Genomic DNA, 22,674 nt, shown 5'->3' on the forward strand with positions numbered 1-22,674 from the left:
CACTCTGAGAAGAGCTAAAATAAAAGATATGCGCTGTCGGTGGTTTTTTTTTTCGTTTCATTTGTTTGTGGGCTGCCGTTCTCGAAATCTTGAGGAATAACTTTGTAAAGAATGAAAAGCGAGGTATGAGCAACTTTGCTGGCAGAAGAGTGGTTGGGGAAGTGTGGTTCAAAATTAGCTGCGAAATTTTTTTTCCCGTAGTGACGTCCGACGCTGGATAATCTGCGTCACGGGGCCCTAACGTTGTCGCGTTAAAACAACTTGCGGCAGGTGGAATACAAACCCACGTTGCGATGCTCTTACCAATTGAGCTACCACGGTAAAAAAAGAAACAGAAACACACACACAAACAGAAACATGACACAAGTGTACTGAACCTGAAACTATTACAAGTAGGACAGTGATATTTACAAACGCAATAATGTTCGTAAGAATGTGCTCCTTAAGTAGCTCACAAATGTATCATGATTGATAAGAAATGCTGCACCTTCTGAGAGCTCATTCCAGTATCTGATATCAACAAGAAGTGGCGAGTAAAAAAAGTGGTTAGTCCGCGCATATGCAGGCTGCACTTTAAAAGAATGGTCTAGTCGAGGAAAAACGCGACAAGCCAGCGTGATGTAATAGGTGGCGAACGGCGAATGATTGTGATAAAGCTTTTGGAAAAAAATGCAGCAGCGCCTGACGCCTGCTATCTGCAAGTGAAGGTACATTAAACGATGTTTTTATCTCCGTTACTTTATATGTTCGAGAGTACTTCCTTGCAACGAAGCGAGTGGCTTTGTGCTGAAGCGATCCTATAGTTTTCTGATGAGGTATACCTGATGAGGGTCCCATATTATTTCGAACGTGCTAATGTAATGTAAGCTAGTATTTTAGTATCGGTCTTAGCACAGTATCGGTTGCGCCGAATAGACCCGAGTACACGAGATACTTTACTAACCACCTCATCTATATGACGATTCCACGAAATATCAGATATCAAATTAATTCCTAAATATTTTACATAAGGCACCGTTTCAATGAGCCTGTTATTTAATGTGTAACGGCATTCGACTGCGGTATTTGTTAGACTAAATACAATGGCTTTTGTTTTGAATCATTCATTTCCGTTTGCTACATTTCACACCATTTATTAGTTTTGTTAATATCATCTTGGTACGTGTCAACATCTGAGGTGTTAATTTAGTGACCTGTCTCTATACTGCGCAGTCGTCTGCGAACAATCGTACTGTAGAGCATATGTTGGTGTTTAGACCATTCACGTATATTAGACATAAAACTGGTTCAAGTGCGGTTCCCTGGGGCGCCCCAGATTTGACTTTGGCTATGTGAGATAGGTGTTGATTGACAAACTGTGAGCGGCCCGTTGAGAAGCTTTCGATCCACTTGGGAATTGTCGTATCTGTGTTTAGGTGTGAAAGTTTCTTTAATAACCGGATGTGTGGAACCTTATCAAAAGCTTTCTTTAAATCTATAAACAGGGTTTGTGCTTCAGATCAAGAACGTATGGCGTTATGGGGATCAGTAAACAACTGGAACAAGTGCGTTTCGCCGGAACGTCCTCTTAGAAAGCCATGCTGATTATGAAAAAAAATATTGCTTCGTAGGGTGTTTCATAACGACTAATGATATGATAGGCTTTAGTAGTTTGCAAGCGATATTAGCTAGCGAAAGTGCCCAATAATTTGAAGCTATTGAAGGGTCACCGGATTTAATACGGGAATGACGTGGGAGATATTCCAGACATGTGGCACACGCCCGGAGTTAACAGACTGCTGTGACAAAGCGGCTAAAATGTGGCGTGTGGAAGGCCGAGTTCGCTTCAGAAGTTTTGGGCATATGCCCTAAAGATTTGGTGAAGAGTTAATTGGTAACCATCTATAGTTGCTTACATGTCCTGAGGGTCGATGGTTACGTCATCCAAGTTAGCACTTAATGTTGTAAAACGAAGGTCGAAAGAAAGGGGCAGTTCGTCCGCATATACGGAGCTGGAGAAATTGTTAAATTACTCTGCTGTCTCTGCAGGGGGGAGAAACTGTTCATCCTTATTGGTCGATATAACAGTCCATGAAGAGTAGTTGCGGGTATTCACTTCCAAAACCTTTTTGGGGCGATGATCACGTCATGCAAGTTAGCACTTAAAGTTACAAAACGATGGTCACAATAAAGGAGCACTTCGTCAGTAAAGACGGAGCGAAAGAAACAAAGAAACTGTTAAATTCCTCAGCTGTCTCTGCAGGGGAAAGAAACTGTTCATCCTTATTGATCGATACAAGAGTCCATGAAGAGTAGTTGCGGTTATTCACTTTCCAAAACTTTTTTGGGGTGATGATCACGTCATGCAAGTTAGCACTTAAAGTTACAAAACGAAGGTCACAATAAAGGAGCACTTCGTCAGTAAAGACGGAGCGGAAGAAACGAAGAAACTCTTAAATTCCTCAGCTGTCTCTGCAAGGGGAAGAAACTGTCCATCCTTATAGATCGTAATAAGAGTCCGTGAAGAGCAGCTGCGGTTAATCACCTTCCAAAACTTTTTTGGGTTGCTTCATAGAAGGGTTGAAATGCCGTGATTGTAGAACTTCAGCTTTTTGAATTTCATTGTGACAAAGATGTGCATGTTCGTGGCACAGCTCCCAATCTCGATCAGACCCAATCTGTTTGTTTTTAAGTATAAGCGCTTCTTTTTGTTTATGCAGCGTTTGACGTTCGTGGTAAACCAATTGCTTTGAGTCATCTTTGATGGATTGCAAGGCCGCTTGTATAGGTACGGTAACAACTTTTAAATTAAAGAAGGCGAGCATATGATGAAAAATTTGGCATTCTTGTTTTCTTGTGCCGATTTCCAGTCTGCACCACTGCTAATGAATGTCGGGGTAATTAAAGTCTGGGGCAAGAATTATTGATGACGTTGGAAAATTGTCGCACGAAGTCCAATGAACAGTTTAGGTTCTCGGTGAATTAATTTGATGTAGTTGGCGGGCGATAGCGAAACCCACCGGTGCGAGTTGCAGACGGAGATAATTTTACTGATCGTAGAATCTCAAGTCACCACCCAGTTTCAATAATTTGCGCTTGTAGATGCTTCTCGACGGTGATTAAGACGCCGCCACTTCGACATGCAATCGCATCTTTTATGAATACAGAATAGCTGTTTGATATAGCCAGCTCGAGATCATCAATGTCCGGTGATAATCAAGCTTCTGTGCTGAATATTAGGTTAGCGGAACATGAGTCAATGAAACCACAAAGTTTGTCTTGCTTGTTAAACAGGCTCCGAAGGTTTTAGATAATAAAGAATGAAGCAGTATATGAACGTGCGTTCTTATGTTACTGTACCTTCTCAGGCGTATCATTTCTGGGAAGTGCCGTAATATGGCATAGGAAAGCTGTGACTGTCCCAAATAGTGGGCCGTGCTTCCAGTGCCCGTGTTAATACTTTAAGGGTGGTAAAACAAGGAATGTCGGTGGCATTTTTTGTTCGACAACTTTTGAGCACTTGTCGCCTCCATTTTTCTATGAAATTGTGTATTGTTTGCATTGGTGCGCCTCATATAATTCTTATGTATAGTGCTCTGTAGTATTTCCTTCTTGCTTCATTTTCCTCTTTATTCTTGCCTTACTAGTGTGTTTTTGATTTTGGCGTGGTCGGCTCTCAAGAGACTTTGCTTCCTCATTTATTTTGTAATAAAAATAGAGAAACGGTACTTTTGGTCAAAAGATGTCGATTTTTTGCGCTGAAACACGATCCGTCTTGTCATGAAACTCATCGAGCCGGCACTAGCTAACTTTACGCATGTCCTGCACTCATTCGCGAATCATAATAGCACGCTATTCGAGAGAAATAGAAACCAAAGTATGACTATAATTACTGACTTTTCGAAAGGAAGCACTCTATGGCGGGGAATAGGTGCCAGCGGTAAAGACTTTCGTTCTATTCATTCATCTTTTCATTCATTTTGATTTTGCTATTTTTTTGCACCTACTGTATGACCGGTTCTCAAAGCAATAGCTATGGAATGTTAGAACATACCTAATTTTTGGACTTGATTTGTTCGCTCGCTACGTCATGGAAAACGTACCACATGGTTCATTCGAGCATGAATGGCGACTTTGGTGCAAGTGACGGTGCGGCGTTGTAATTTTTCTACGCCTATTTACTTTGTCTCAATTTGTTTACTCCCCTCCCCACAGTGTAGAGGGCAACGAACCGGACGCACACGTTGTTGACCTCTGTGTCCTCTTCTTCCTTTCTCTCTGCCTCTGTCGCCGTCGAGGAATGTCCTGTTACGCGCAAGGACCTCCAAGCTTCTCACATACTCACAAGGCGCTCGGGGCTAAATTTTGCCACCGTGGGCCAACCAGAAATTTATAGCACCGTCAAACGTGAAGAAGCGAAGGTCGTTAAATGCTGACGTGAACTTTGCGAGGATGTACGCTGGAGTGCGTAGTGTCTTGAAAGAAGGAGCTTAAAAAAAAAGAACGCGATAAACAATGCCGTGTAGGCTGGCGGCACGAGCGTCGCCGCAAGTTTTACGCCGCAATCCGTCCGCTTTCAACATTACAGCGGGAGCTGCTTCTTCGAAGACGCCCACCCAAAAAAATGATTCAGGGGTTGGTGCACGCCCAAGACGTCAAGTTGGCAAACGAGCGTATGGAAGGCTGTTCGTTACCCGGCGGACTCTTTCACACCAGTCAAGTCGCTCGAGGAACCATACTCTCAGCTGTTGGGCCACAGTGAGATTGAACAGTGACTGCGCTCTACGTTGACGGTTTTTCTCAACTTTCAGGCTAACGTACCAAACCGACAATTTCAAACTTTCCACGACCCTATTGTCGACCGAACTTGTGACGATCATTAGGTATTTCTGCGAACTGGTCTGAAGGGACGTGCAATGAAACATATAACTTTTCTCCTTATGCAGAATGATGCCCGCAGTAATGTTTTCAACACTGAATTATTCCTTACATTGTTTTTTTAGAAACTGTTTATTTACATTGATATATTTTATTCATGTTATAGTGTTGTTAAATTGATGATATAATACCGAACTGTTATGATGTTACCATGAACTTCTTTTGCGCACGATTTATTGCTAACATTTTCTGTAGTTTCTGCACCTTCCAACCTTGCATGCAATATCCAATGAAGAAAACAAATAAGCATTCACTTGCTCAGGTGATTTCCGTTGCTGCTGCAAGAGCTTTGTCTTCTCAAAATATACACAAATCGACTGATATGAAGATTGCCATTGTATTAACTTAAGATGGCATGAGTTTAACAAATAATGTGCAATGATTCTTCAGTATCTGATAAATATGTTTTCGGGAAGTTAAGAAAAGCACCGTACAGCCGACTCAACGTGGTCGTAGAATCCTCAAATGAACGCACTAAAGTTAGTAAATTTCTCAAGGACCTCTAATCCATTTCACACTGACAGGATGTGGGAAATTGCAGCCTGTCTGAGGTACTTCATCCCTGTTTACAAACTTTATATCACAGTGTGCCATTCCATCTGTCAGCCCCTTTCTTGTTTTTGTCATAAAAGCAGATAGCCAATGACGCTGCAATGAGCACTCATATCTGTCTTTAGCCATTCATAAAAAGAAAAACTGCCACAGTAAGTCGATTCCCCATCCCCGCCAAGAAAGTAAATTAATAAGAATGAAAGGGAGCTGCCCTGGCTACGTTCCAAAATTTTAGGCTGCTCATGGTTAGAAAGATTAAAGCATTTCTTTTCTTAGCGGAGTTTTATAAGTTCAGCAATAAGGACCTTCAGTACAACTATGATTTGATTTCACTTTCTAGCCCCAGCCATATAATCTTTCCCCGAAGGAATTTACTGCGAAAGCTTTTCGTATCCTACGATATATTTATTTCTTTATGCTCTCTGGTATACGTAGAGTTGATTATTCAAAGGCCATAAAATAAACTCATTTTAAATCAGGAACTAATTCCAGAAGAGTGATGAACAAAATAAAAGGATCATAGGTTGAAAGGACCCCTCAGATATTTTCAGCGCGCAGGGAAACAATTCAGCATGCATTGTCCTACAAGTAATCATCTTGGATGTGGATATCTCCAACAATGAGGTGGAAAGTAGACCACTGGTAGTCTGTCTTTTTTCCTAATAATCTTTTCAGCAGCCCGTTAGTCCCTTTCCTGGGTTTTCAAAAACAATTTCATTACATCATTATGTTTTTTAAGTTGATTGTTCAAGCAACATGAAAGTGATCTGAATTTTACAAACTCTCGTATTCAATATGCACAAAGCCGATAAGATTACGGCTGAACTTGAGAAAATGAATCTGCATTTTTTTACTTTCTTGAATAATAGATCTTTATACAGATCACAAAAATGAATCGAAGCATTATTTTTTATTCTTGTAGTCGTACTTTTTATTGCGAATCACTTTGTTTTATTTTATCGTGTGGAGAAGTTGGTGACTATTTTTTCGCAATATAATTTCCAGTTAGCAATCTATTTAGAAACTCTCAAACGCACCTCCATCTACTCCCCCAAAACCAAAACTGATAAGCGGTGTCGTACTGATATTACTGCGAACATGATATTGATTATAGGACGCAGCATAGAAGCTTTGGGCTTTTATGAAATTTCTAGGATAACATGGGTTAGATGTGGGTTAGATGCGAGTTTTATGACATTCTGTTAAGGAGTACGACGTCAGGGGATCGATTCTCGCTGCAGCTGCCGCGCAGCAATGCAGAAACGCTCGTGTGCTTAGATTTAGAGAGAAAGAGAGGGAAGAGAGGAAAGGCAAGGTGGTTAGCCAGACATAGGCCCGGTTTGCTACCCTGCGCTGTGGACAGGAATATAGGGTTGAAAAAAAAGAGAGAGAGAGAGAGAGAGAGAGAGGGAGAGCACATTTTGGCGCCCACTTGAAGGTGCGCGAAGGACAGTGCGTGGGCTTCGTTCATCCCCGCAACAACGACACCCATTCGCAGCTTTGGCTCTCCATCTTGGCCAAACCGAGCTTGGTGTGGCGAAGGAATTCAGTGCGAGAGTCACTGGCGAGCCTGTCAACACCAGCGGCGATGTAAGTGTCCCCCCTGCGGCTCGAGTACCCGAAACGAACATGCCTTTTACCACGGAAGAACTCGAAGCTGCCTTGTCTGTCTCTAAACGACCATCCTCTCCAGGCCCTGGCAGCGTCACCTATGCTGCCCTGGAATGCTGTGGCCAAGAGGCAAGAAATGCGCTTCTGGACAATTTTAACAACTCATGGCATATATGCGTACAGCTCCACAGAAATGGAAGTTAAGTAGGCTGGTAACACTGCAAAAACCCGCGAAATCCCCGTTGAACTTGGTAGCACTCCGCCGTATTGCTCGGGCTAGCCGCTTCGGAAAGGTGATGGAAATTATGGTCTTTGCACGTCTAGAATGGCATGTCGCGTGTCACAGTATCTACTCCACTTCCGTGGAAGGCTCTCGTCGGGGCCGTTCTTCGACTGACAGCATCATTTACCCGACACCGTTTGTGCAAGAGGAGAAAAGCCGTAAGCGCATGTCACTTGCGCTCTTTCTCGACGTGAAAGGCGCGTATGACAACGTTGCATATGACGCTATCATCAACGTCCCGAATATTATTGTTATCGACGAACGCATGCTCCGTTGGTTATCCAAGTGCATAACTCGCCGGTTGCTTTTTTTACAACTGCGCTATTTCGATTATGAACAACGTCTATAACCTAACCACAGTATTGTCTGCTTTCTTTTTATTACTTTGTACAGTGACATGAATAAGCAAATTTATTTTCCTCAAGCGCATATACAGGATGTCCCAGCTATCTTTAGCCAGAGTTTAAAAAATGTGCAAATGCCACGTAGCTGTACAGAACCAAGGAAACGTTGTTTGCCGTCGCTTGTACATACTCAAATTATTTTTTCTCATTCCGCCTAATTATATAATTAGTGTTAATAAATAATGAACTTCTCAAATATTCGAATTAGTTGGAAACAGTCAATGAGAAAAGCTCCCGATACAGCTTTCTGTTGCTCAATACGCGCTACATAAAAGTGTTTTTCCGAGAGTGAAAAAAGTCCGCAAATGCACGGAATATTGCCGCGCAACTGGCCGCTCGAGGCACTTTGCGTTCATTTGCTAGTTTCTTTCACACTCGGAAAAACACTTTTATGTAGCACGTATTGAGCAACAGAAAGCTGCTTAAGGAGTTTTTCATGTTGCTCTACAATTTTCTCATTGATTTTTTTTCATATAATTATATTATTTGAGAAGCGGATTAATTTATTAAGACTAATTATCTTATTAGGCGGAATGAAAAAGAAGTATGATATAAGTATCTACAAGTGACACCCGCTGTGGTTGCTCAGTGGCTATGGTGTTAGGCTGCTGAGCACGAGGTCGCGGGATCGAATCCCGGCCACGGCGGCCGCATTGCGATGGGGGCGAAATGCGAAAACACCCGTGTACTTAGATTTAGGTGCACGTTAAAGAACCCCAGGTGGTCGAAATTTCCGGAGTCCTCCACTACGGCGTGCCTCATAATCAGAAAGTGGTTTTGGCACGTAAAAACCCATAATTTTAATCTACAAGTGACGGCAAACAACACAACCTTGGTTCTATCCAGCTACGTGGCACTTGCATATATTTAAACTCTGGGGAATGTGAGCTGGGACACCCTGTATATGGGCGTGTCTCGTCGAACCGGCAAATTGGTGCGGAATGAATCCGCCTTGCCCATGTGGTTAGAACGAGCTTGAGGAAGACGCATTTTTTCATCTGTCACGTTTAACAAACCGTAAGTGCCCTAAGGTGGCACTGGAACAACTCTGTTGGTTCACAAGTGAGACCGGGCTTAACGCTTATCTGGTTGTCGCACGCCCTTAGCCCACTTTCACCCGTTTATACTGATTTCAATTTTTAGGGCTTGGCTTCTCTAAGCGCTACTTCGGCAGCTTAACGTCGAACAAGCAGCATATTTAAGTACACGTGTTTTTAATCACTTCAATCAAGCAGGACACCAAAAGTTTTCCGACTCCTTTCAGGGCTCTAAATATGTTTTGCCATTTCTGCACATAAAACGTTCCACAAATGCCCATGCCTCGGTTGAACTTTACATTTAAGTGTTGACGATCTAGTAAATAGCGACAGAAATATCGACTACTTGCTCCTCGCTCTTCTTTTTTTTTCTAACATGGCCTAAAAGCAATATTTCCACCGCCTCAAACACCAGCCGAACAGTTTGTGTTGTCGTCTCACCACAGCAAAGCAGTACACCACGCGAAGCTTATTGCTACCGCCGGGAATTGAGAAAGCGGCCGACAACGAGCTGATGAGACAGGTATTCTGCATGGTCGCTCCTCATAATCACGAATTCCTCATTCACTGAAGCATTCGGATAACGGAAAAGAGCAAAACCGTCCCTTCATTCCAAACAACCGCGCCGAATTCTTCTGCCAATTGCGCGTGACAGCCACAACGATAAGCTATACGTATAGTAGATCTCTCATGAAAATTGTGCAATAAAAATGACCAAGTGCGTGGGAAGGTCGCTTCTCGTTCTTCCGGTTCCTACTCGACATCTTCTCCTCTTGCAGCACTTCTCAATACCTACCGAAGTGATCTCGCTTCTCGTCGCAGCGCTAGCTCTAGCTCATGTTGCTCTTGATCGAGCAGTCGACGGTGCACGTCTATGTCGCGGCTTCATGGTGCGCTGCGTGCGACATTGCCACAATCCACGCCTGGCAGCTGTTTGATCTAGTAAGGAATGTAATCGGTATAGCGTACAGCTGAACACATGCTCGGCGGAAAGGTCGTCTTCATATCACCACTTCCTTTCTTCCCGTCTTTCCAACTCTTTCGTGAACCTCCAGTGGAGAGTTGCCAACCAGGCAATCTTCTCCCCCCCCCCCCTCCCATTTTTCTATGTACTCGTATCAATCTCGAAACTCGTTCTCAGTAATTATGTTCCAAACGAAAACTCAGCGCCAGTTATGTAAAGGCGACGAAAAAAGAAAGCGTTCTTCACGTGTTCATGTGAGTCGTCGACGAGCTTGTGCCTACGCGCCCTGTGTTAATAAAGCTCCAGTCGTCACGCTACGGCAGTAACGACAACTGGGTACAATTATACATGTGTGCCAGTCAAACACAAGTAAATGCATGTTGACTATGATAGTTAAAATACGCGAAGATATGTATACTAATTAAATAGCATCATATATATGTTCGTATTCGATTAGAGAATCGTAGTTTTCGAATAATTGTTTCTGTTCGATTATAAGGGAGGAGAGAAATAATTGGATACCTCAAGGGAGGGAGACTGAAGCAAATGAGGACTTTTTCCACTATTCATATAAGAAATAGTCGTCTTTTCCGCTGAAGGATAGCTGTGGTTGCTGGGTAGAGGCACTAAGTCGCGAGAGAATGCGCGAGGCAAATAAGCTCTACTAAATAAATGAAAGCCATCTATTCATTATGTCTCAATGTTAGGCAGCCTACAAAGTTGTATAAATTCAGAAAAAACAATTAAAATTTTCTCGTCTCGCCACGTATTGATCTCTTTAAAACAGTGTGCCCTGTTGCAGTACTTTATCAACCTCCTTCAACGAACACAAAACTCGTTGAGGATCTGGCGAAGTGTTGTTGCCTTGTTCTATTATTGTAATGTGATGGTGCACCAGAAACTGTAATAAATTGCTTTTCATTTACAAGCTCTTCAGTGGGCCGAACGCCCAGTTTTGAGTGGCATTACGTGCATTTATAAAATGATGTAAGTACGCGTAAGTCCTTTCTTCGCCAGACAGACTCGGCAGGAACTGTATACAACACGTTATTTCAACATGAGAAAATATTGGGTATTCTATTCGGTAATCGAAGGTTGCTTTTCTCGAATATTCCTCGTCAGTCCGACTAGAAAATTTAACTATGACAACACCGCTAGTGTCGCTGCGGTAATAACGTTTTTTTTTGTTTTTTTTTTTGTACTTTCTGGTCTACGTGTGTGCGCTTGTACGTCATCTTTCCCATCACCGCGCTCATCACCACATCACGTGCCGAGCTCATAAACTTTCAGGGTGTACGTCAAGAGCTCTCGTTATAGACACTTGCCGTCTCCAATTCCAATGAAACCTTCGACAGGGTGTCGTTTCCTGCGTATGACCCATTGCAGAAAACGGCGAAAGGAAATGGAAGGAGGGGGGGGGGGGGCTTGAAACATAATTTTTTGTCGTTGTGTGCATGGCTGTAACTTCAAGGGTGCAAGGTTGCAGGAGAAGTGTTCACTTACTTGAAGTACGTGAAGATGAACAGTGTCACACACAGCGCCACCAGGCTGACAAGTGAGAAGACGAGAAGAATGTAGCTCGCAATGGCAGGAATGTTGCTGGGCCCCGACTGTCGCGGAAGAGAGAAGAAAAAAAGAGAAAGAAATGCGTACTCTTCGATAGAAGAGATTGCCTTCACGTATTCAAGGTCTATTAAGGGAAGACCAGAAATAAAAATAAAATGAAGTAAGCGTCATCTAGATCTTGCAGCAGGAAGTGTTTCGCGTGGCAGAGGACCAATAACGAGTGCTGTCGAGTTCACACCTCATTCTTAACAATGTGCGACAGTATAAAGCATACGCACGTACTTCGGCAGTGACTGGGGAACCAGCTGGCACATTTCCATACATAGTGACACCAGCACTTACCCCTTCTTCAAATATGGGTCGATATGCAAATGCTGAAATATTTTCGAGCAAAGGGGGATTTCCGGAAGCCTAGCAATCCTAAGTGAAGCCGATCATCCTCAAACGTCAACGCTCTGCGCATTGTCTTTTTTTTCCATATCTTTCTCATTCCGCGATTGCTGCTTTACAGTACTGAAAATGAAAACGCTCAGGAAATAACTGTCAGAATTAAAAGAAATCACAAATAAACAAGTTGGTGGCAGTTTTAGAGTTCACTATGTTGGGAGCAGTTTAACATCGGCCTGAATTGAATTGAATTTTGGTGTTTTACGTGTCATAATCACGATTTAATTATATGAGACACGCTGTAGTAGGGGACTGCGGATTAGTTTTGACCACCAGGGATCTTTAACGTGCCATTAACACACGAGGCGCAGGCGTTTTTGCATTTCGCCCCCATCGAAATGTGGCCGCCACGGTCGGCATTCGAGCCCGCGATCTACTGCTTAGCATCGCAACACCATAACCACTAAACCACCGCGGCGTGTTTAGTATTCACCTGTCGAGGCAGTCGCTGTTCAGCAGTCGTGTTAAGCTAAATGACTGCGTCACAGGCATATTCATAATTTTTTCTGTAATTTCATTCGCCCGTTTTCGGACATGTCACTCTTTCTCTCTCTCTATCTTTCTTCGGGGGAGGGGGAACGGTCATTGGACTTCCTAGAACTCATATCAGCCATATTTGCACCTATATTTTAGAATGCACCTTCGCTACCAGGTATATTTACCTTGATCTAATGTTCAGGCAACGACCTGTTCATCTATATCGACCAAACAGGTCGTCGCCTGAACATTAGATTGTCTGAACATAGGCGCTCGCTGACGGGTAATGCCTACTCACATGTCGCGCGGCGTTGCTCTGAGCATGAGTGCACTCCAATCTATAAAAACACCACCATACTTTCCACGCATAGAAATCAGGCTACGGGGGAGATTATGGAGGCCTCCTACATCACGAAATAAGAGTCGCGTTGTGTAAGCATACCATCGTTAAATTTGTATGAGAGTGAATTTGAATTTTTAAGCCGGCTCATAGTATATAGCATTATATCACAGGAGTTTGCGTATTTGCCTGCGCACTGGTAATGACGCCATCGATGGTAGAGCTCGTGACTATGGGTTGTAGTACATAGGTTTGTGTATGCCTTCGAATAAAGTTAGTGAGTTCAGCGCTTTCCTGTGTGTTCCTGCCTTCTGTCTTCGTCATATTGCGCTGACCCTTCAAGATGTTCAACCGGTACCAACTCGCCCAAATGTGGATCCTTCTGCGGGATGCACTAATTTGAATATGCGCCGAGTCTGCAAAAAATAATAAAAACAAAGATAGAACGAGAGTTGAGCACATGCTTATATCATACATATTGATTACGACGCTTCCTGCAGCCTGAATTCAATAAAACGTGCACGTTAAAGAACCCCAGGTGGTGAAAATTATTCCGGTGTCCCCCACTATGGCGTGCCTCATAACCAGATCATGGTTTTCGCACCTAAAACACACTTAATAACATTTTGAGGAGCATTCAGCGCAAGAAGCCGCTAAGTGGTTTTATGGTGTAAAAAAGAAATATGCAACGCAGTTATGATACAGCTAATCAAGCTTCTTTTAAAAAAAAGAAGGGTGGCGGGGTTTACGAGGTATTGCAGTAAACTCCAAGGCTAGTCAAGCCTATTATATTTATTATTGTAGCTGTTATTGAATCAAGCCTATTATATTTGAGTAGAGAAGGCATAGTTCCAATTCAATTAGCCTTGCTCACGCGACGATTAATAGTTAATTACGTGACGATGATAGTTAATTAAAGGTCATAAACTGGATGCCGTAAACGATGTAGAAGAGACGTATTAGCGGTGGCGGTCACACAAGCTAGACGAAATAATAGGAATGCTAGTGAAGTGCGGATCCCGATTTCGAACATTCGCTGCGGGCTAATCTCCCTACTGGAAGATAATGGTTATTACGCTACAAATAAATGCTGATAAAATGGTGACATGCGTCCAGAAAATTATGGTGGACAGCGAAATTAAGAAACTCAAAATGCAAGAAAAAAAAACTACCGCACAGCGACCGTTTCAGCGTGTCAGTGCGCCACACGCACTCGTCCTGTGAGTGCCTTCTATGGAGCTGCTATCGGGCCTCCTGCATCGGATATCAGTGAGGAGTAGATATCAGACGCTAATGTCGGGCTCAATTATTGGCTAAACGAGACCGGTAATAACGAATGCTAACGAGGGAACAGAGATAATCGCGAAGTCGAGGCGTCTCTGTCACAAGTATGAGCAATAATGACAGATCAACCCTGCTGTGATCGGTTTCAAGAAAGCTATTCGCTCTAAAATACTCCGCTAGTGCTTCGACTGCAACATCGGGGGCGAACTAAGCGCTCTCTGCTTGGAGTAGAATTGCTGAACAGATAAAATGGCACGCGAAAGAGAACTAGAGTTACGAGCTTTCCCATTGACCTAATTCCCTCTGATGAAGCACCTACAGAATAAAAAAAGAAGGCGCAGATGAAATTGTAATTACAAAGATGCCTCCACTTACTGTAGAGTCTGCGTTTATAAAAACATCGAGTCAGTTACTCTATTTTATACGTAGTGCACCTAAGTATTTCTTTCTGGAGTACTCTCGAAGATATCTTCAGCCTTGTTTACGTAACGTACTCACGTTCTATAGCCAACACCTAAAGAACAACCCGCCGTGGTGGAGTATAGTAGCTTTGGCGTTGCGCTTCTAAGCATGAATTTGCGGGATGAAATTCTGGCAGGAGCGGCCGCATTTCGGTAGGGGCGAAGGGCAAAAACTCCCGCGTACCATGCATTGGGCACACGTTAAAGAAAACCAGGTGATAAAAATTCATACGAAATTCAGCTTCCCCCACCCCCACCCCATCACTGCGGCGGGCCTCATAAGCATTGCGTGTTTTCGACCCGTAAAAACTAAGATTGTGACTTAATTTTTAACTTGCTCAATAATATTATTGCTTATCCTAAGGAACGCCGATATACCGAACTGAACAGCATTGTTATTTTAGTTTCCTAGACCAAGCGGTGTGAAGATAATGCAGCGCGTTGTCGCAGAAACTTGGTAAATTGAACTTCTGTCGCTGTAGCAACATAAGCTTACCTAGCCAATGTTGGTGGACAATGAGCAGGAGACATGTGGCCATCGATAAGTCTAGTCTCAACCCCGATGTAGTTTGCAGTGACATGCGGATACATGCATAATGCTATTGTCTTATTGAGCCTTTCATGCTTCTTTAAAATATGTTAACTCAACCAATAATTTGTCCAGTTCCATAGTAAACATAGAGGAAGAAGAGGTAGTCCAACTACCAGTCTATTCTGATGTTGCATACGCGCTAACGGAAAACTCTGAATTGAGCCGCACTGCGAAATAACTCTTATGGCGGGCACGCCACGAGAAAGACGAATTATACTATGAGACAAAGTAGTAAAATACGTTGTTCTAATGCTAGCGCATGGTGTTAAAAACTCCCTTTTATGTCTATAAGTATACGCCACTAAATTATCGCAAGTTCTGTTCTGCTCGCATCGCAGGATATCTGCGGGTATAATTAACTCGAGAGATTTTCATTTTCTATTGAGCAAAGAAGCAGCCATAACGCGGTATCCAGTATACGGGACTGCCCTGCCTGCAATCGTGTACGTAGAGTGCCTTGTCTACGTAAAAGAGCGTAAGCCTTGTGATATAAAAAGTGCGAAAACAAAATCACTTGCTAATTGACATTTGTAAACTTTTCTGTGTGAGCGTAGCATATTCTGAACTTCTCCTTTCTTTCAATTTTTTTTCTTTCTTTTTAATGTGCTCCTCATGCGCAAACGAGCTTGCACAGCGACAACACTCGTGGCTTCAAGCGCCCACACGTCCAGCTGCGGTGTAACTGACCTGGGGCAGCAGCTCCAAGCACTCGGTATAGTTGGTCCAGTTTCCGTGCAGCCAGGTGCCATTGCTTCCGCATTCTCGATGAGCTTCTGCAAAGAAACACGCACACCTCAGACTCGCGGAAGTCGCGCGGTTTCAGTAACACGAAGAGCCACTTACAGAAGAAGGATGCAACTCTAGTTCCAGCGAGACTGCTTAGTTTTCTATTGAATTTTGAGAGTTTTTATGGCGCTTTTGACGTAACGTTGCTATACGAGAGACTTTAGAGCGCCATGTGAGGACGCAACTCGCTGACTGCATGCAAACTGGGCGTCATATTCCGTTAGACGTATTCGAAGACAGTTTACGATCGATATATACGTATACCATCAGCATAAATTGAAGCGAGACGGATGGAAACCGACTCTCCACGTTCACTGTGGCATCTGTGATACCGGATATTTATTTATTTATTTATTTATTTATTTATTTATTTATTTATTTATTTATTTATTTATTTATTTATTTGGAAACGGGGCTCGCACATCAAACTCTCACGTAATTATGCGTCAAATAAGTTCTGGCAGTCTTCTCCTTCTCCTTCTTTTTTTTCCTGTGTGGCGTTAGAATTTATGCTGACGTTGCCTTCTAAAGTTACGATCTTGCTACTCGTCATGAAACGCTTTAAGGATATTTTTTTTCAGAGCAGCCAGGGCGAGGCAACTAGTGATAGGCGCTTCGAGATCTTTAGCACCAATGGTAGCGCGAAGTTGCAAGCGTCGCGCGAAACCGGTGAGAGAACACCGCCCTGTAGAGAAAACGTGTGGTTATATATATATATATATATATATATATATATATATATATATATATATATATATATATATATATATATATATATATATATATATATATATATATATATATATATATATATATATATATATATATATATATATATATATATATATATATATATATATATATATATATATATATATATATATATACTTATTTCAATTACTTGTGTGTGTCAATGCAATGTATAAAACAACGTTTTGTTCACAAATTAACTGGAATGTCAATGCCTTTCTCCGCAATGTTCGGAACTTTTTATGTCGAAACCGGTGTCATCCTGAGAATTCGTTCCAAGTGGATCCGCCTTGCGAACTGCACGGCTAGAATTTGTATATCGCAGTATGGGCCATAGGGAAATTAGTTATAAGGCTAATTAGTGTTCTCTTTAATTAGTCGATTTTGCATTTCAATTTTTTTTCAAGTAGTGTCCGCCACGTCGAGTGGACCAGCTCATCGACTAAAATTGTGGCATCTGCCACCGCCTATCCTTCAAGATTTTTTAAAGTGTTCGCTGAAACACCCTGTACACATAGACGCTTACGAACAGCAATTTTCTAATATGCACGTAACCTCCAGTTGTACGGTCGATCGTTTTCCAGAGGAATGCGGTCGCCGCGGCAAAAAAAAAAAAAGAAAAGAAAATGAGAAGAAGCAAAAGAAGAAAGAAAATGTAACCTTTGATTTTGTGCCCAGATGCGTAATGACAAAGTTGCTCAGCCAGTGGCGACTGTGCTGTAAGAAATATTGGAACATTCTTATTATAGAACGAGAAACTATAAGTGTTTAGAGCATCTAGAGGTATCATTCTGGGAGAAACAACATTACTTGATGCAGTGCAGTAAGCTCTTCTCACTCGAGTCCATTTTCAGAATCCCACAGCTAGGATGAAACGAACAAACCGAACAAAAATAAAAGTGCGTTGTGAAAAATAAAAATTGTTTCATGTCCAGCGCGCCTGCCGAACAATTCCTTTTATTGTGTGTGTCTGTCTGGTTCGTTAGCTCGACTTCAATTACCGCGTTTCCAGCGTTCCCAGCAAGTAACTATTTCAAGACATCCCTCTCAATCTGATTCGGCAACAACGCTGCGAAATCACTGCTCTGAAACCTCATTTCTGTGCTTAATGCTTCCAACCCTCCAACCGAGTATTGCCGCCTAAGTGCCCGAGAAAAGGGGAAGTAGGTTTAGTGAGGCGTGGACAGAAAGAAAACGAACAAAATAGTACAGAGGCAAGAACACAAGAAGCACTAGCTGCTAAAGAAGAAGTTTGAAATAGAACGAAAGAACCGTAATTTAAGAGAACTAAGGCAAATAGAGGAAAAACACGTCCTCAAATCACGCTTTTCCCCTCGTCGCAGCAGCCGTTACTGGTAGAGGAAACTCTTAAAGTGAAATTCTAACCAGCGGCTTGGCTCGAAAATTCTTCAGCTAATGCGTAGAGACTGTTTCACTTCTCTCTCTCTCTCTCTCTGTGTATGTCGTTTACACGTGACTCCGGCCCACACACAGCGCTCAAGTATACGTGCGAAGCGGATTCCTTCGTGTACGAGGCCTATATAAGAAGACGGCACGAAAGATCTCTCTATGGCCTAAGAAGATGCCTTTCCTGCCCATCGAGCCGATAGCGCCATCAGCACGCAGTCCACCGACCGACCCGTCTCATTTCCCGAGAGAGCAACACATTCGTGTTGGGGAAGAAGGGGGGGGGGGGCGGCGCCGACGCATTTGCAGCTCTCGTCGTGTTACTTAAAGCTGGCACTGAAATACCGGAACCGAAGAAACAAGCTTCCGACTGGGCCGTAGTTTATTTATTGGCGAAACATTTCTACTGTACACCTATAGAGATACAAGTATACGAACATATACTATGGTATATTTGTGTATGTCACTTCTTTTCCCACCCTCCTTTCCACACACCCTCAGCTCCCTTCGCGCTGACTCGTGTAGCTCGGGGTATATGTAATCCCCGTAGTAATGCGCGAACCAACTCCTTAGCGGGTAAGGACGGATGACGAAGGAAAATAATGACGGTAATGCTGAGGGCTTCGTTTCTTTCGCTGTCATAGCAGCGCCGTATCTCACAAGAACAACGACAACTATGAGGTAAAAGCCATTCTTTTACTTATGTGATTGCTTTGTTTCTCGCAATGCCAAGTGCGACTCGAAGGAACGGCCTTCGGTACTCCTGTGCGCTCGTTCGCGTCGATGGAAACGAAAAGATGCAAGAGCGCACGCCAAGCACTGTGGTATGCTAGTGACAAAAAAAAAATATAGAAACATGGGACAGCAGCAATGACATTGTGCTTCCTGGAACGTTTCGTATACTAAAGTTTTGCATCAATGATGCCGAAATGAGTAAGTGCGTATTGCTGTATGTGTGCAATAATCAGTGACTCTTGATGGATTGACATGAAGAAGAACGCAAAGTAAATAAAAGATGCCCGGAATCCAAGTTAGAAGTCTTCCGAAGGCAAACTCTGTCAACATCCCATCTCCTAGGAGTTCACCTGTGAGATGTACCAAGGTAAAGGCCAAGCCACCTGTGAAGCTTATGCATATAGGCGGGTTTAGACTGGCAGTACTGGCTGTACCGCCGTTGTTTTGCCTTTTTCTGATTTCGTGACTCACGCTTAGAGGTTGCTGTTCACAAGCGTTGACCTTGAAGCAAGGTCTGCGAAGCTAGAAGTGTCGAACTCAAGGCCAACCTAAATATATGAGATTTGTCAATGGAGAACTCAATGCTGGTAATGCCAGTAATACACTGTGAGCCTCACAATTGTTTTTCCCTAGTGAATGACGCGCGGTTACACGTTAATTCGTCAGTAGGTTGCTCTGTGCTTATACCTCGCTTCACGCGACACTCGAGTTAAAATGTAGAGTTGGGTACATTATGGGTACAAAGGATGTAGAGTTGGGTACATTATGTAATGCGAAAAATGGTTGCACAATTACTTACAAGAGAAACAAAATGGTTTACTTGAGAATTGATGCGCAATGATAGCCGGCAGAGAATTAGACGGACTGGTGAGATAGAGAAATTTAAAGGAAAGGTGTAGGTTCGGTGCACACAAGAACGTAGTAATTCGATGTCGCTGGGCAGAGAGATTTATGTGGCACTGGACACAAATTGATACTGATGATATGCCTCGTTCTGAATCCATTGGGCCTCTCAACTACCCCTTGCTTCCCATGACCACGCACTTTAAGCGCAGCACGTGCAAAGAAAGTCGTTGGATATGCCAGTGTTGAAGACGAGGGTTTTAATCGCAATGATTCTGGCCGTTTTCAACACCGCCTCGAAACGATGAATATTACCACCTTTGCATGCACTCGACAAGAGCTAGGTGCCTATCCAAGGAAGTCTTATATTCGCACACTTGCTTTCGGCTATATTATCGCTTCCACGTGACGTAATGCACTGCGCGTTGTATGACTCGAGCGCTTTTGCTCAACCAGCCAGTCAACTCATCCGTTTTTTGCTAAACCAGCCAATCAGTGCGCACTGAAATTTACGTCTCCGAAAGCGACCCTCCGAGAATACGTCTCCTCAAGCGGCTCTAGCTGACCGTTCCGAGGGTGCACCTACTAGGTTTGCAAGATTTGTTGCATTTACATTAGGAAAACGTTGGCGCGAGCTAACGTTGTTTGTACCCGCCGTGGGCTCGATCCCAACCACGGTGGTCGCATATCGGTGAGGGCAGAATGTAAAGGACGCTCGTGTACTTATGTATACTGGTACGTTAAAGAGTTCCAAGAGGTCACAACGAATCCGGATCTCCCGCTCATAGCAGACCGTAGATTTGGTACGTAATACCTCAGAATTAAGTTTTTTTTATTAACGTTGTTTTTAATTGTTCTTCAGAAATTCCGTTAAATGGTCATCCTTAATTAGTTTCTTCTGAAATTTCCGCAGGAACTGTGAGACAAACCGCAGGAACTATGAGATGTATCTGCATGTTAGTCATGGCGAGCTCATCGCAGCCCTCAATGGCTTGTTGTCTTGAAGTTACCGATTTATTTGATGTTAATCCTAAGGCTGTCAATCATGCCGCTGTTCGACTGCCCTGGCACCCTTAGTTTCAGCTTACGTGGCTCCCGGTGACTGACTTTCGGCAGTCATCTCGCCTTTCTTTGCTCACCCACCTTGGGTTGGCTTATAGGCCAAAACAAACGAGTGACGGATGGCCCTGGTAAACTTCATGACTTAACTCCAGAAAACAAAAGCAAAAAGCAAAAATCGCCTTTATAAAGGCGAATACCTTCGACGGCTCATGGGACGAAAAATACGATATCCGGCGTTACGCCTTCATAGCACCGAAATGGCATCAAAATTCATATGAAGTCGAGCCCTCGACCTTAGATGGGAGTAGAACCCACATGGAGGTACGGGCGAACCCGCCATATCTCCTAGTTCGATTCCAATTAACATTGTGAAGGTCGAGAGTCAAAGCCACGACCTCTGGTAAGAGTCGAACCCACGTCATAAGGGGTTAATTAAGGCACATTTATTTAGGCACAGTTAACTAAAGTAGAGTAATTAAGGCAATCGTAACCATGACCTTTGGTCAGAGTCGAACCCACTTGGAGACACGGGCGAACGAACCACATCTACAAGTCGGATTTCGATTGTAGATGTGGCTTCAAGGTCGAGAGTTGAGCCTATAGGCTCCTTTGGTGTTAATTAAGGCGAACTACCTTTGGTGTTACTTAAGGCGAAGTGACTTAAGACACAGCTAATTAAGATGAAGTTAATTAAGGCACTCGACACTCAGCAGGCACTCAGTTGGAAATCAAGTTTATTACGACAGTCATGTTGGAGTTACATGATAACAGTATTACAGCAGGAGGTCCCAGAGTTCTGCAAAAAAATTCCAGGGGGCCTCCTATGATTAGATTAAATGGGGTTATTATAGAAAAACAACAAATCTGCACGGTCATGCGAACAGTAAGAATAACAATTAGGTAAGTTGATTATCTATAACAGGAAATTGGATACATAAGTTCATGGTAATGATAATTATTGAAAAAAACATTAAAAATAATCGAAAGCGTGTTAACAAGCGGAATATCAACCAATATTAACAGGAATAATCAACCCGACATGAGAGACCAAACTCGCTTCATTATCAATAATAGTATTCACTTACACAAAAACAAAGGGTATACAGCTAAATGACATACGATTTATAGCTAATTAAGAAATTAAGATGCGTCGGTTAATTCCTGAATGAAGTATTTCTAGGTGCGCGCGGAGAATGTATGAACGATGTGTAATGGTTTTATTTCGAAAGGTATTGAATTGTGTGTTGCTTTGGCAGAGAGAGAGAGAGAATATACATTTTTATTCGATGAATGAAGCTTTGGAGAGGCGTCCTCATTCCAGAATGCCTTGAGCTCGGGCTATGGCAGAGAAGAGGGCTGTGAACGTGTCGTGCCGTAATTCGTCCTTACGGCAGGAAAAAGAAAATTATTGCGCAGGCAAAATATAGGCGAACCGGCGATATCTCCAAATTGGATTCCAGTTGACACTGTGAAAGTCGAGAGTCGAACCCGCTATGTTTGGTGTTAATTAAGGCCAAGTCGATTAAGGCACTGGAACTACGCCCCAACATGAAGATATGGGTGAACCGGCCACATCTCCAAGTTGGATTCCAAGTGACATCGTGAACGATGAGGGTCGCACCCACTACCTTTGGTGTTTATTAAGGCGAAACTCATCGTCAGCGATTTCGAATATATAATAAAAGCAGCGGAAGAATTTTATCTGCCCTGTACAGTACCCAGGGCTACCTTCATTCGAAGTAGTAATGAACAGGATACGGAGGCTCCTTATGTAACTAGCGGTGAAGTTAGAAAGGCCTTGCAAGACATTACCCATGTAAAAGCGGCAGAAGAAGATGGAATAACAGTTGCTTTAATCAAAGATGGAGGAAATATTATGCTTCAAAAGCTTGCGGCCATTCGTACACAATGACTCACGACTTCAAATGAACCACACTATTGGAACGATGTCAACATTATACTAATTTACAAGAAGGGAGACGTTAAAGAATTGAAAAATTATAGACCCATTAGCTTGCTTCCAGTATTGTATAAAATGTTCACCCAGATAATTTTCAATAGAATAAGGGAAACACTTGGCTTCAGTCAACCAAGGGAACAGACCGGCTTCAGGAAGGGATACTCTACAATGGATCACATCCATGTCATCAATCCGG

At 42.9% G+C, this 22,674-nt stretch overlaps 1 protein-coding gene across 1 annotated transcript in view; it reads right to left on the minus strand.

Annotated features, from left to right (window-relative positions):
* The window catches only part of LOC135919429 (corticotropin-releasing factor receptor 1-like), a gene marked incomplete at its 5' end in the record, with an annotated part of 177,790 nt that overhangs the window by 128,461 nt on the left and 26,655 nt on the right, over nucleotides 1–22,674 (minus strand). Inside the window, 2 exons of the mRNA XM_065453255.1 lie at nucleotides 11,272–11,378; nucleotides 15,623–15,708. Coding sequence (XP_065309327.1) covers nucleotides 11,272–11,378; nucleotides 15,623–15,708 — 193 coding nt within the window. The remainder of the gene's footprint in view (nucleotides 1–11,271; nucleotides 11,379–15,622; nucleotides 15,709–22,674) is intronic.

Source organism: Dermacentor albipictus, chromosome 1 (assembly GCF_038994185.2).
Source record: "Dermacentor albipictus isolate Rhodes 1998 colony chromosome 1, USDA_Dalb.pri_finalv2, whole genome shotgun sequence".
In the NCBI taxonomy this organism is placed as follows: domain Eukaryota; kingdom Metazoa; phylum Arthropoda; class Arachnida; order Ixodida; family Ixodidae; genus Dermacentor; species Dermacentor albipictus.